The sequence below is a fragment of the Limulus polyphemus genome, unplaced genomic scaffold (assembly GCF_000517525.1).
Source record: "Limulus polyphemus unplaced genomic scaffold, Limulus_polyphemus-2.1.2 Scaffold7470, whole genome shotgun sequence".
NCBI classification, from domain to species: Eukaryota; Metazoa; Arthropoda; class Merostomata; order Xiphosura; family Limulidae; genus Limulus; species Limulus polyphemus.
In genome coordinates, this window is record NW_013673080.1 from 18,641 (window position 1) to 35,392 (window position 16,752).

General features: G+C 34.6%; 1 protein-coding gene across 1 annotated transcript in view; it reads right to left on the reverse strand.

Annotated features, from left to right (window-relative positions):
* Positions 1-16,402, reverse strand: part of LOC106474641 (annexin B9-like) — a 28,495-nt gene extending 12,093 nt beyond the window's left edge. Inside the window, exons 1-5 of the mRNA XM_022402949.1 lie at positions 16,141-16,402; positions 14,944-15,148; positions 8,215-8,294; positions 2,704-2,757; positions 288-477 (exon numbers count right to left, since the gene is read on the reverse strand). Coding sequence (XP_022258657.1) covers positions 288-477; positions 2,704-2,757; positions 8,215-8,294; positions 14,944-15,148; positions 16,141-16,248 — 637 coding nt within the window. The 5' untranslated portion in view covers positions 16,249-16,402. The remainder of the gene's footprint in view (positions 1-287; positions 478-2,703; positions 2,758-8,214; positions 8,295-14,943; positions 15,149-16,140) is intronic.
* Between the last annotated feature and the right edge of the window lie 350 nt (positions 16,403-16,752).

Below are 16,752 nucleotides of genomic sequence, written 5' to 3' on the forward strand. Positions count from 1 at the left end.
ATCTAGATAAATAACTGGAATTAAGTCCTATAATATAGATGAAGTTCATTGGTTTGTTCTATGGAATTTCCAATATTACAGCAAGAGTGTTGTTTCCATTCAATGTTTTGTATATCTTTACTAAATTATCAAGTATCTGTTTCCTAATAGGTGTGAGAAAAAAATTAATTTCTTGCAAGCCTGGTGTAGAACAATTAAGCTAGAGTTTAAAACCAATCATAAAATATATTTAGATAAGTTTATAATCATAATGTCAGAGATTTAAACAAAAAAGATTAAAGTATTACCTATGGTCAAAAATCCAGTTCTGATGTCTCCAGAAAATTCTTTTTCTATAGCATGAGGCACAGTATGTCCAGCAATTTGGTGGTACTCATGAAACACAAGATATAGGTGGGCATAGCTTCGAGAAGCCATAATGGCATTGAAAGTTGAGTCATCCGTTCCCCACTGACCAACTCCAGCTTGATAAAGATTCTGTTAGATTGTAGTAGCATAGATTAAAATTAACAACTTAGGCAGTTGCTCAGAAAAGTTTAAAAGTATTACTGTAAATTACACAAATACTGGTTATATCTGATGAGAAAAAAATTCTTAGGCAACAAAATCAAAATATACAGTTTAACTTATTACCATCTGCCAGTTTTTCACTGTTTAATTTCTGTTATTTACAACAGAGATATGTTTTGCATTTTATCATATTAGTTTGAGATGCTTATATTTACAAACATCTGAGCACATTCTCTACAATTATTGTCATATCTATCAAGTTTCCTTAAGCATTTTCCTTTGTTGTATATCTAGATATGCTTGCTGACTGGGGATGAAATTTACAAAATAAATTTACATTTAAAATCATATTGTTGAAACATGTTTTATCACTAGGCTAGTTTTTTTTTATGATTTGGTAAATAGAATGCCAAGTTCAGTCCACGTAATGATAACAAATTAGTTATTTCTTATTTAATGTTTGCTACAGGCTGAACTCACTTGTAGATCTAAGAGCACAAACAACATTTCAAAAGAAATTCTGAGACTGATGGTAAATATACTTGTGTATGGAAACACATTATATAGTATAGTAGTAAATTAACAAACAAAGATTTATATTATAATCATAATTAATGAGGTGATTTACTTCTGGAGGAACATACCAGAAGGTTCAACAGAGCATTAGACTGTCATCTTCAGGCATATGTGAAGAAGACAGACTAATGCTCTGTTGAAACATGTAATACATTCCCCAAAAAATAAATTACTTCATTATGCTTATAAATTATTGTTTGTCAATTTATTATTAATGGTAAGTATGCCTAACTCGCAAAATAAACGTACTTACAGAGTTTTCTTGGTAATAATTCTACTATGGCATTACTATGGGAAAATTACTGAGATACATCATTATCATTTTTCAAAAATTTCTGGGTTTATTCACCATCACCCAGCTAACCAATATACAAAACACAGGAGATTACTTTGCCTAGATTGCTTTTAAAGTTAACTGGAGGTCTGAATTCATATGGTATTATATAATACCCAAACTTGTTGAAATAGTAGAAACCATATAGAGCCAGTAAATAAAGATTTGTTAATGTCAGGGTCTTATGTATATGAGCTAGGATTCTTCTATAGGTGTCTTGGACTTGTTGGAAATAAATTCAAACAGTAAACGAACAGCACACAATCCACTTGTTTTAAAATAATATATTCAAAACAAGTCAAACGTATGTACAAAAATTCTTTACACTATAGGATATCACAGCTGTATCTAAAACTCTAAATAATTCTCTTTTCTTGTCAAAAGTCCACACAGTTGGGTTCAATTACTTTAGAACACCCTTTGACAAGACAAATTATTCTCCTTATCTCTGTCAAACTGTGAAACTCACTTTAACATATCACCCCTTATAGCTAAGCTAACAATCACACAGTCTAACTTCACTTTCACTAACTTAACTTTTTCTGACTTCCTTTCTTTTACTTAACTTCTTTTGTTGATTACCACAGTTGTATCTAGAGCTTTAAATAATTGTCTCTTTCTTTTGTCAAAAATCCATGCAGGTTGGTTCAGTTGCTTTAGAACCCAACTGATAAGACAAATTATTCTCCTTTAACTCTATTATTACAATTTCTGTTGTTACAATACAGCTGTGAAACACACTACAGAAATCACACATTAAGTCTAATCCCTCACATGCCGGCTAACTTCCCATTTTCTAACTTTTTTTCTGACTGAACTTTACTCGACTAGTGCTCACTTGGTCACCTATATACATACCTTGCCCAACTGAGGCCTGGAATTTTCTACAAACTAGGAGATGCTATGCCATAACAATACTCACACAGGGAGAAAAGCTTAGAGGTTTAGAGAAAAATGACGTCAAAAATACTACAACAATTAAACTACACACACAAATTATGACTCTTACAGAGTTACATAACGAAACTTGTCATAACCATCACCTCCAAAACAATCACCTTCAACACTATTGTTTTGAAAACTAAACAATCATTAAACATTAAACCACCAAATGAACCAAATAACAACTTTCACACCAAACAGTCTTGTATATCCAAAAGTTAAAAATTATTTTAATGTTATTGTGACATTATTTCACACAAACTATTGATCTAGTGATCAAGGTCTCTAGTTTGTCTTATTCTTCTGCCTATGAATAAATTTCTCAGAATTTATTTCCTCACCAGAGCATCTTCTTTAGCTTTAGCTGGATCTGCAGGACCTTCATCTCTTGCACCCTAAAGATACAAAAAAATACTTTAAACATTTATAATAATGAAGCAGAAGGATGTAACTGATATACTCTGATATTATATATTATTAGCCATGCAAGAATGTTACCTAAACTACCAGTTCTTTGGTAACGGGTATATATAAAGCTTTTATAGAAATATCTACAAAAATGTTTTTCTTTTTCTTAAGGACAAAAGGGATCTATTAGTCCATCCTATTTACAAAACTAAACTTTAAAAGAAAAATAAAACACTCAAAGCCAGCCTTTCTCATTCATATATTTAACAAATCTTCCCTTAAACTTCCTTAAATTAACTGTATACACCACATCTGTACACAAACCATTCCAAAGGCCAACCACATTGCTAGAAAAACATAGCTACCTTAGCTGAAGATGACTCCTGTTCTGCCAATATGTATACTTATGTCCCATGGTCCTAACATCCTCATCATTAAGTATAAAAATGATGATACATCAATACTATCAATGCCCTTAACAATCTTAAACACCTCAATCAACTCCCTCCTATCTCTTCTTTTTTCAAGAGAAAACAATTTTATAGATCTTAATTCGTTTTCATACAACAATCTTTTCATTCCAGGTATCATTCTAATAGCTCTCCTCTGAACCTTTTCCAATGATTCAATGTCCTTTCTAAAGTAAGGCATGCAAGACTTACATCAAGGGCCTTCAGTGGTGGTAAGACGTGTCAAAGCGAGTTCCCTTAACCTTGTACGTTGAGTGGATTAAGAATGCCTGAAACCAACAGTGCTGCTGCATTGAATACGTCTATTGAAGACATCGTGGAGGTTATTTTACCTGTTTTAGCGTACATATTGTTTGCACGTAACAGGTGTACTGAAGTCAACTTGAAATCAGCTGTTCTCAGGAAATTTTCTAATGTACAGGTGAAGGATGCTAGAAGTACACTCTGGGACCATTGTGATCAATCTACCCTTGGCGAATTACCTGAACAGCATGATGGTAAAACTCGTACTGTAAAAGAGGCACATTTGCATGATATTTTGGAGGGAATTTCAAAGCTAGAAATGGTCAAGAAACTACCGTGTATTGCAGTTAAGGCTAAAGACTTGTATCGTGTGCCACGATTTCACCCTGAGGAACTCAACATTGTTTCACTAATCGAACGTGTTAGTCAGTTGAAAAAGACTGTGACTTGTATGAAAAAAGCTGTCGTGCAGATGTTTGAAGAAAACATTGCCATTAAAGCCATGTTGAACAAGCATTTGTATAAACCTGCAGCACGTGATGTAAGTACTTCAGCCACTGCTGACATCACACCCGTGGTGACCGAAATACATGCTGGTGAGAAACCAGGCTGTGATTTGTGAGTTTACTTGCCTGAGCTTACCGCTACATCAAGCGCGAGCTCTGCCGAATTTTCTAAATGGAAGAACAAGAAGAAGATGAAGAAGGACCAACCTGGCAGCGGGAAGTCTTCAATTATTCCTAAACTTCCAACTGAACTTAGTGAAAATCTGTTGAGTACTATTAAGTCTTAATTGCCTCTTGCAGAGAACACTGACGGGCACTTCAGGCTTCCCAAAGAGCAGGAGAGATGGAATAATCGCCGTGAATGACAAAGAAAAGTCGTAATTGGTATGGTGAGGATTTTCGTACTCTCACTGGAGGACCAGGTCCCAACAGGAATTTATACATCATTAACATTTCTAACGAAGTGAAAGTTGAGGATATCTGTGCTTTTGTAGAATATAACGATTGTTACGTAATAGATCTACAGAAAGTTTCACTAGATGACTGGCGTTATCAAGCTTTTCATCTCACTGTTTCCAAAAATGATTTCGATATACTGAATCAACCAATTTGGCCTGGGTGTATACAAGTCAAACAATACTAGCTGCCTGTCAAACCAATGCGTGACAAAGACTCTGTAACTGCTAGTAGTTAGTCATGTCCCGTCTGATTGTGTTATTGTTAATAATGTCTCTCACTTTTGCCTCATATAACTGTAAAGGCCTTGGGTCTGGAAAGATTGACTATATTCGTGAGCTGACTCATAACCATGACTTTGTCTTTCTTCAAGAACATTGGCAGTTAGCTAGTCGACTGTCAGTGGAAAGGTTCCTACAAGACGAGGAGTTATGTCTGACTAGATCATACACTGGTGAACATGCATCTGATTACACGTTTGAGAAGTGTTTGGTGATAGGTCAAATATTGATCATTTCTTTGTCACTAATAACATGTTGGATTGTCAGCCTAAAGGTGTGATATGTCATGACGTGGATAATTTTTCGGATCATAGTGTCATTTCCCTTTCTATGGTTGACTCATCCTCAATAAAACGACTTGTACCTGCACACGTCACTACACTGCATCTGAGATTCAAATGGGACAAGGCTAAGTCTGAGTCAATTGAAGCCTATCAGAGTGGACTGAGGAAATGTTTAGATAATGTCCGGATACCGAGCAAGGTAATTCATTGTAATCAGGTTAACTGTAAACGTCATGATGCGTCGATAGAAGACTACCATGATAAGCTAGTTAAATCCTGTATAGACTCTAATTTGAAATCTATACCACGTGCTCACAGTAACAAACCTTCTGTGGCTGGCTGGAACAAAGAGGTGAAACCCGTACACGAAAATGCACTCTTTTGGCATTTCATCTGGAAAGAAATGGGAAGACAAATAGTTGGGCTAATTGCCCAGATACGGAGGAGTACTTGTGCATAGTATCATCGTGCAGTAAAACGTGTCAAATACCGAGCATATCAGCTATCGTCTCAGAAGATGGCTGATGTACTCGTGAACTGTCAGAACCGCGACTTATGGAAGGAGGTGAAGAAGTGCAACAAAACTTCTAAACCTGTTCCTTCTACTGTTGATGGTGCTACCGGTGAAAGAGAAACTGCCAATGTATTTGCTCATAAGTATGAGCATCTGTATAACTGTGACTCCTATGAAGAAGAGGATATGGCCACCTTGGTATGGGAACTTGATGAGAAAATTCGTCATCACTGCTGCAGTGACCAGTGTTATCATGGCCACTTTGTTACGACTGACTTAATTGATAATTCCGGGTCCCATCTTAACTCTGGTAAGAGAGCTGGTGATGGATTATCTTCTACCAACCATATCAAACATGGAGGACTGGTATTATGCACACATCTAACCATATTGTTTACAATGATGATGTGTCATAGTTACGTCCCTGGTGATATGTTGGCATCGACCATCATACCTATTCCAAAAAGTACGAGAAAATCGCTGAGTGACTCAGGTAATTATAGGGCCATTGCTTTAAACAGCCTGTTAAGTAAACTTTTTGAGCTTATAATATTAGAAATGAATGCTGAGTCACTGGTTACAACCAATCTGCAATTTGGTTTTAAGCAGAAATCTTCGACTACATGGTGTACTTTTGCTGTACAAGAAGTAATTCAGTATTACTTAAATAACGACACATCCATGTTTTGCATGTTTTTGGTTGGGAGTCAGGCTTTTGACCATCTTCAGTATATTAAACTGTTTAAACGATTACTTGAGAAAGGTTTATGTCCTTTAACATGTAGAGTACTGTTACTTATGCATACAGGACAGGTGGTGCGGCTTCTCTGGGGAGAGATTCTTTCAGGTTCGATATCTGTGTCCAACGGTGTCAAGCTAGGCGGAATTCTATCACCTGTGCTAATATGTTACTTACTGAGCTACGTAACTGTGGTCAAGGTTGCTACATTGGCAGAACATTTGCAGGAGTGATTGCTTACGCCAATGACATTATCCTTTTAGCTCCGTCGAGAACTGGGTTATTGAATATTTTGGAAATAGGCAAGGACCTTAACATTAAGTTCAATCCAGCAAAATGTCAGTTTCTGAAATTTAGGTGTCCTACTTCAGTTAGTAATGATAATATAGAACAGCCTATATTGTTCTGTGGCATGATTGTTCCATTAAGCGAATCAGCTTTAATTACAGAGACCAAAGAGCCAGTGCTATTGGAGACTTTATCTGCTTCAGGGAGACATCACGAGGTAACATCAGGGTAGATATAAATATTGTTGCATATCTGGTCATTTGTTAATTTCTGATATAAATTCTTCCCTAGGAACTTCAGCGATACAAGTCCTTTCTTAAATAAAACTAGTTTATTCTTTCTCAATACAACTTTGCAATACACAGAATTTCCACAGTCACTTTCACTTCAACACATGCTATAATTCACAACGATTCATGCACTTTACTTACGGTCACTACCACTCGCTTGACTCATTTATCTGTCTCTATATCTCTCTCTCTATCTGCAATTATTTGCCGGGCTTAAATACTAAAATAGAGGGCGCCTGGAAAAGACTAGAGTTGCCAGGAAAAGTCATGATTCTTCTAGAAACTCATGACGTGTTACCAGCACCATGTGACTTCCGCAGTCGTAACAGTATTATTATTTCCCACCTGTGTATATATTAATTATCTGTATAACTGCTGATGTCTGTAACTGTATTAATTGTATCTATGAATGGTACGAATAAATATATATATATAAATACACTATCAACCCATTCTCCAAAGAATGACATTATACTGGTTCATGTAAAAAAGGATTAATATAAAAAAGCTATATACAGTTTCAATCTATTTATATTCAAAATAATCAAGGAGCACACTACACTGGCAGTCATTCAAAGTTCAAAATACAACCACCAAAGGAAAATTATTTCAATGAATTAATATTTAATCTGTAAGTGAACAAAACTGGTGTGTTCATGCTTCTATTTAAAAAGAGTTCTGCCAAAATTATTTATATTTAGTTCAGCTCATACAAAGAAAATATCTATTACTTTGATTAGAAATCACATAGTGTAAACCTGATTCAAATTTATGTATTATAAATACATGAATTTTGAGATGTTAATTAAGAATGTTAAAAAATTTGAATATATTTTCAAAATTTTGTAAGGATTTTGTTTATCATTTAATCCCTAAAGCATCAAATACTTTACTAAAATTTGTAACTTAAAATTACTCTCATATTATTTGTGAGTAATTTTAACTTTATTTGTTTGTTTGTTTTAGTGTTTTCTCATCACACTACAAAAAGGGCTATTTGTGCATAGTTGTCCCTAATTTTTAAGCTGATTGATTATATGGAAGGAAGCTAGTAAACAGCATCCATCACCAATTATTAGGCTATTCTTTTCTAACTACACAATAGGAGTGAACAAACACAGCAGCAATAGATCATGAACCCTGAACCATCAGATTCACAGTATGGTCATGCTAACCACTAGGACACACCTAGCCTAATCAATTTCAAGGAAATTTGTGATAACTTCAGATCAGTAAACTGTCATAATTACTCTATTGTGTATAAAAATCATTACACATAACTGGATGATATAGTTTTTCATAATGAAAAACTACATCAGAAAAGAGAAAGTTCCAGATCAATTTTGTGATAAAATACATATATCTTAGCTTACTGTGGACAAGGAAACCAGAAGACGTCTCAAAGGTCCTGAAGTGTCTCCAATCAAATCATTCTCCAAAGAATTACCATATACTGTTTCAAGTAAAAAAAGTATCAATAAAACAGCTATATACTTCAGTTTCAATCAATTTATATTCAAAATGATCATGTTGCTGTTATTATCATAATGATGAGAAAATTTCTAGATGGGTTTTTTTTCAGAGTTATAAATTATCCTTTGATACAATGATATTAAGTTTGGTTTTTTATCATCAAAACATGCAACATTAAAAAATATTTTGAAATTTCTTTTGTCATCAAAAATAAATAACACATTTATACTAAAGGTTAATACTTCAGTGTTACTCTTCATATCATAAACTATAATTTCGACCTCAAATAGTAAAAATACAAACTCTTGTCAAATTCTCTTTAATGTATACATGTATCTACACTAAACAACATTCTAATAGGTTAAGGGGATTCACAGACTAGCCAAACTAAAAGACGTACTGGGTTATAATAATCCAGGAGCACACTACACTGGCAGTCATTTTATTAGGACCCTCACTTAGTACTGAAAGGAAAACCTCTCATCATAGTAACAGAAGAGCCAAGGCATATAAATAAATTCACAAGATTCCAGAATGTAATATGTAGGCATATCATAAATTTTCCACCTTCTTGGTTTACTCTATAATTTTTTTAATTTGTTAGTTATTCTAGGTTTATGCAGTTTTCACAAAACACATGGACAAGAAGTCATTAATTTCCTTTCATTCTAGCCACCTTTGTTCCATGTTATTCTGTTGAGATAACACCTGGGGGTCTACCCATGGTTGGTATTGCTGTAAAGCTGCACCTTGTGCATGGATAATGTAGCAGCATCTTCCAATGACATGTCAGGAGATGTCTTGAGATTGCAACTTCCATTATGGTTGAACAGGAATGACTAGTTATGTGGGTAGTGCTAGTCATTTTAGGTAAATCTTGATGTTAAAGATTTACATAAGTAATGTAAGGTGTAGAAAGTCTGAAATAAGATCTCAACCAAGGCAGTTAATTTGGAAAGAAAATAGGTCCAAAAGCAAGTATGCATATGGAATAAATATTGTTATTGTATTTTCTTACTATTGTGTCCAGTTTCTTTATTTCCTTTTCAAGAATTCCATTACTCAGGGAACTCAAAATGAAAGTAGTTGTCAACTGCCTTAGCTCTAGCATTAGCATCCTTGGAATGGACATACTGTAAATCTTATTGGTCAGTTTTGCCTGTGCAACCAGTAATTTGATGTTCTGTGGGAGTTATCTCATGCCAGCCAGACCAGGTACAGGAACAGTGAAATACACAATGGTATATTGGTGAGAAACTCAAAGTACTTCCATGTGAGGAAGTCACAAGTGGTGCTCCATGGTTTACTATGGACAAAGTCTAGTGAGTTGTTGGCATGTAATACAATAATAGAGCCCATGCATGAAATGTACTGTTTCCTATTCAAAGCAGTGTTAGCTCAGGCATCTATCTGTCTGAGAAGGGATGACGTCCTGGTGTTCTTAAGTTATGCGTGATCAGTAACCCAGATTCCTTCTGGAATGGTCATCAGCACGATGACTAAAGTGGAATTAACCAAGGCTAGAAATAATGCAAGGGTTGTGTCTGTTTTGCTACATCCAAAACCAAGTACATGGTTACCAACAAGTCTAAGATCACTAGCTGATGATTGTGCAAATAATCTAGATTCAACATAGTGACAGCAACTCTATGATTTGTTGGCTGAATATGCTGATGTATTTGAAGGAACAGATGGTCATTTGTGTTAAACAACAAGCACACAGCATCATATCAGGTAATGCACATCCAATTAAACAACCACTATGCAAGCTTCCCTGAAACACTAGAGATGTGGTCAGTGCTGAGGTACATTGGGTGTTAAAGGATGGAATCATACATAGAGTGCATGGTCATCTCCAATAGTGATTGTAAGAAAACAGGAAGATACATACAGGTTTTGTGTTGATTTTAGACTCATAGTGATGCTGTTCCACTACCACAAACAAATTAATGTCTGGGTTACATTGAAATAGGCTCAGTGGTTCATCATGTTAGCCCTGACATCTGGATACTGGAAAGTTGAGCTGGATAATGAGAGCAGACCTAAGGCTGCTCTCAGCATGAGAGATGGCTTTTTTTATGAGTTTTGCATCATGCCATTTGGCCTATGTAATATGTCCATCACTTTTGAGAGGCTAATGGAGCTTACACTGAAGGGGCTATGATGGGAGAAGTGCTTGGTTTACGTTGACAACATCTTAGTGTTTTATCACACATTTGAGTCTGCAGCTGAGAACCTGTATAAATGGTATTGCAGTGGATAAAAACTTCAGGCTTGAAACTGAAATCAGGAAAATGTGTTCATGTGCATAGAAGTGGAATTTACTGGTAAAATTGTACATAGAGATGGAATTTCTATGGATCCTGCTAAAATAGCAGCAGTGAAAGATTGGTCTGAACCTATGACCAAATGAGAAATCTGTAGTTTGCTTGGTTTCACATTGTACTATTGTTGTTTTGTGGCAAAATGCTCTAAGATCACCGCATCACTAAAGTCAAGACACATTTTAGGTTAAGTGAGGAATGGCAGCAAGTATTTGAGTTCCTGAAGTATGCTTTAGTAGGAACTCCACGACAGGATTCTGGGTTCATTTTAGACACTTATGCCAGTGATAGTGGAACATGAGCAGTGTTAGCAGGACAGAGTAGAACATATAATTATGTATGTAAGTCATACACTTATGGCTCTGGAATGCAGATAATGTGTAATGAAGAAAAACCTTCTTGCAGTTATAGGGTTCATAAAACATTATCACCAACACTTGTATGCAAAAAATTTTACCAACTGGGTAGAATATGCATTGTCGAAATGGTTAATGGACTTAATCAAGAATTAATCATTGCACACTGGATAACAGCAATGCAGAAGTATGATTTAGTTATACAGCACCATCCAGGCCCACAACATATAAATGCTAAAGAATTTTCTCACCACCATGGGCATCCACAGGAATTTTTCTAGGGGGAGGAAAGTCAAAATCAAGAGATGATGGACCTGCCTTCAAAGTTTTGATTACAGTCAAGATATGATGGGTTTAATATTCATAAGGTTAGTTTAAGCCATACTTCATACTTGCAACTGAATGTATTCTATAAAAATAAATTTTGGTTGACCCGACCATGCTTTCTCATGGGATGTCTGCAAGACTGCATCAGTCACTTTGATAACCTGCTGCCAGTATTACTGTGTCTGAGTTAGAGGGTAAGCTGTGTTGGTTAATACCCCAGAAATGGCAACATAGGGAAGCTCATCTATAGGTATTTGTCAAGTGGAAACCCAATTAAGCCTGGGGGACCAAAAATTTCACAGGTGTTAGAATATATTTTTTAAGGGTGATATAAAGCATAAGTACAAGTGAAGCACATAGAAATATCACTTTACAAAGTTAATTTATTTTGACACTGTCTTTAAAGGTTGATTTAAAGAAGAGTATGGTTGTAACCAGGCAGCACCACCCACTTTACAACATAAACCCCTAGGTGACCTTCAGAAAATCACAGTTTATTTGATCTTGCATTTTCAATCTGGACTTCTGCCATTTAAGATCAAATGTTTGACCATTCTGACTATCTTGCTCTTCAACTAGTCAATAATGTTTCTTGTTCTTGTGTTTTGAAGCCTCCAAATTTTGATCAAGCTGCATCATGGAAGGAAGTTTTGACAACCACCAATATGCTCAGGATTTCTGAACAGGATTTTGCTACTAATGTGAAGACTCACTAGAACCCATGGATAAAGATGTTTTGCTGATGATCTATCAGATATAAGGAATCTGGCCAAATCAGTTGGTCGGTTGTCTTTGATGTCTTCTAGGCTTACATAACCCCAGTTTGTCACAGATCCATCTGTGGAACTCATGCCCTCACCAGAAGAAAGCACCACCTCTAGTGAAGCAGAAGTCAAAGCAGATGTTAATGTGTTGAAAGTTTCTTCTGAGGTGTCCCATCAGGGGATATCTCATTATAACTAGAAGATGTCACCAAATGTTTGCTCACCTCTGGTGGGATCACCTACATTCTATAGCCCAAAAAAAAAAAGACCTTCCTGGAGCTAAAGTAATCTCAAGGTAAAGCTGAGTACTAGAAAAATGCTACTGTTCACTGCTACATATACCTTAATATAATAATTTTATCTGATTGTAGATGTATCTTTGTTATGTATGTGTGAATTGTTTAGTACCATATATTTAGGACATTAAATTTCTCTTGTGCATTTTTGTTAATTATTATTATTGTCATTTAAAGGGATTACTTAATTATATTTTGGATTTTGTGATGCTCTTAAAAGGTTGTGTTAACTGTATATGTATTGAAAGGATTTTATTTTGTGTTTTAATGTATATTTTATAATAATTTAACTAACTTAAAACACTATATTGAAAGATTCATTTTGTTTACTATCCTTGATTTTGTTCCACAGTGTAGTATATGAAATTTTATTGAAAAAGGGTGATTATTGTGTAATTTTTGTAATCTGAATTAAAGAGTATTGTTTCCCATTTATTTTAAATGTTACAAAAATGTTTTTTATTATTATGACTTGATTACTGACATATCAGTGTCAAATGGTATATTGTTATGCTGCTGATGTTATTGTTTTAGCACAAAGCTACACAAGGGGCTACCTGCACTCTGTTTACTGTACGGAATTAAACCCTGGATTGTAGCACTGTACATCGATAAACATCACTGACCTATGAGGATTTGTCATGTTGCAGTGTTGTTGGTGTTAGAGAATTTCATGTATATCTTCTTTGTTAAAGAGGTTTTTGTGTGTAATATATGACTATTACTAACTACTCTTTGGTGAAGATCTTTTATTATGATGTAATCTCTAAATGATAATTCATTGTTAAAAAGTCTGTATGGTGAGGTAGCAGCATATTGAAATTTGTTTTTTGTTTTACATTACATTACATTCTAATTGTTACTTATGTTAAAGGTTTTTGTTTTTAATTATGTAAGATTCTTCATTGTATTTTTGTAAAACTGTGTCCAGCCTCTATATTCCTTTCTCACAAATTCAGTTACTCAGAATTACTTTGTAATGTATGTATCATTGAATTTCCATTATTCTGCAGACATATTTTGTCACTTTAAGAAAATTTAGTTCATTCCAAAAATTCCATATCTGTTCTAGCCCATTCATTGAGGAATATGGCCAGTAACTTGATCAAAGATGTCAGCAAGAAATCACAGTGGTAAATGCAACATTATAGCTCCTAATGATGATGCTCAGTTGACTGAAGAACTACTAAATACAGTGTCCAAAAGATGATTGATGATAATTTCACACTCTATAAACTAATTTCATACATGAAATAACATAAAAGACATAAATTGTTGCATATCATCTTATAATAGCTTTTGTTCATCAGAATTTTCATGCTGATGAACATACGTATCAACAGTGTTCAGGTATACATTAAATATTATTTGCTTTTCTAAAGCAATCAATAGATCCAATCCTACCACAAGAGTTTTCTCATATTATTGTACCAACTACAGTACTTTGTACTGTTGAAACAATACAAGTAGGGTCAAATGCCTCACCTGGTTTTATCTATATTTTTGATGTACCATCATTTCAGAAAAGCGTAAAATCCAACTTATACTATATCACACACTCAATTATTTATCATACACAGTTTACACACTTGACATCACTGAAACCATGCTTTCTTGTTTATACCTGATATATATATATATATATAGATTTTTGGAGTGATTTTCAGCTACAACAAAAAATGTCTTTGTAATATCCTTTGTATGTTCAGTCAGACCCTGATTATAGGTTAACTGGGACATGGTTTAATGTCTATTGCACTTTAAAAGTTTGTCCAGTAATTTTTATTTTGTTTCTCACCAGTGGTTTCAAACCACTGTTTTTGTTTATTTCAATTGCTACTTTGACAGTCTCTGATGACAGATGTCTGTGGCTGGCTGGTCAGAGAAATAGTTTTTGGTAACAATGCTTCAACTACATTGTCATCTGGTAACAGGCTCCTAGAAAAGCCAGGAAAATCCTTGCTCTTACTTGTGATTTTGCAGATTAATCATACGATAGATCCATTACATGGTCAGTCTATTCTTTACATCCAAAAACAAGAGTTCTCTACAAATGTGTGTGTGTGTGTGGTTCTAACAAAATGGCAAATTAGTGCAGATTACTTTGTACATAACTAATTCACTTAATGTCAAAAGCTTTATTGTGTTAAGTATAAAAGGTTAATAAACTCAGTATGTTATTTGGTTACTAATCTTAAAGAACATTCTCAATGTGTTTATTACTACTATAATAATTTCAATCAATACCTATTTATGAGGGTAATGGTATAAAACATTTTTTCAATATCTGGGCTAAATGTTGTTGTTGTTGTTTGTTAGTTAAGCACAAAGCTGCACAATGGGCTATCTGTGCTCTGCCCATCACAGGTATCACAGCATTGTAAGTCCACAGACATACCACTGTGGGGCTGGACTAAATGTATTTTAGTTTTTCAGTGTTGTAGGATGACATAAAAAGAAATCATAGATAATTATAAGTTAGTTATTTTTTTAAATCTCTGCTGAATAAGCCATTTACTTGAGACTTTGATTGTTTCATGATAATTTAATAAACAAACTTACTTTTCTTGTATGCTTCTGTTATCTCTTGAATATCATGATTGTTTCTTGTACAAAGGATCTCAATCAGAGTGTCTTCATTTGTGCCAACTCCAGAAATAGCTCGGTGTAATTCTGAAGCTAAATAGACTGGCAAAGGAGTCATAAGAGCCAAAATTACATCTTCAAGCTTCCCACTTAACTCACTCTTGAGATCATGAATTAAGTCCTGTAAGAAGTTTCATCATGTTTAGTAAATGCTTAACCTGTTGATAGTAAAAAAATAATGCATTAAACAAAACTAATTACAAATTTTTTACAGAAACTATTAAAAGATTTAATTGATATACAAATAAAGTGTCTACCAAGAGAGAGTGACTGAGCTGGATATTTTTCACCAATACAGATTCAGCCAGACAAATATTCTGTACATAATAAAGATATAATATATATACATACATATATATATACTTAACTTCATCTAGCAACATGCTTTATTAATGTGAATCAATACATTTTTGGTACATGCACTGCATTAAGAATGGGAAGAAGAGTAATGCACAAGCAATATGAAATTACACAAAAAATGGAGTTAAATTTTCCTATATATACATACGTTAATACAAAAATTTCTTAGAATACTTTATCAGTATTAAAATTGTGATTGGCTGTCATTAATAATTCACAAAACTTTAGCCCATGTTGCTGTCACAATTGATAAGTGCACATTAGTTCACTTTGTTAGTTAATCAGACAATTGGCACCTCCATCTGAGTTGGCACTCTGCACGAACACTCTGCTCGCACTACCCACAATATAGCCCTGGATAAGTGTTAGAGAAATCCCACTGTGATTGCATTCTGCATGCATTATTATAATACTAGCTTCAGTACATATCATGTTAAACAACAGCCTATCTGAAAATGATCTCTTATCAAGGCTGTTAATGACATTGCTCATCAAACAGCATAGTTATATAAGAGTTTGAAACAGTAGACTAATAACAAACACTCACTGCAATTACTTTAACACTTATTTTTAACAAGTTAGCTAACTACAGATACCCATTTTTCAAAAACGAAATCATAACGTAGAAGGTCAGTTTTCTGTTAATTACAATACGCAAGATAGGATGATTAAACATTCACTTGCAAAACCTAGGCCTTACAAAAACAAAAATACTGTAGCTTGCTTCAGTTACATGTTTTTACTTTGACATACCTTTCCAAATTGTGTTTTGAAATGCAAAGCAATTTGCTGTCGTTGTGCATTAACACGTCTGGCTAATATATTAATTATAGCCTTTTCATCTGTTCCTGAAATTTTCATACAATAATTAGCAAAACAATCTGATTCCCCAAACTAATGAAAAAATTGTATCTATGCTGATCTATTTACATTTACAATCACTTTGATCTAACTACAAAAGTAAGTATAGCACTGAATGGGGTATCACTGAAAAAATAACTTTCCCTGTATTTATCTTAACATCAACTTTCAGAAATTTTGTCTATTTCAGTTAGAGTTACATATGATGTTTGTTTGTTTGTTATGAATTTCGCGCAAAGCTACACGAGGGCTATCTGCGCTAGCCGTCCCTAATTTAGCTGTGTAAGACTATAGGAAAGGCAGCTAGTCATCACCACCCACCGCCAACTCTTGTGCTACTCTTTTACCAACGAATAGTGGGATTGACCGTCACATTATAACGCCCCCACGGCTGAAAGGTTTTGGTGTGACGGGGATTCGAACCCGCGACCCGCAGATTGCGAGTCGAGTGCCCTAATCACCTGGCCATGCCGGGCCTACATATGATGTTTAACGAACACAAGT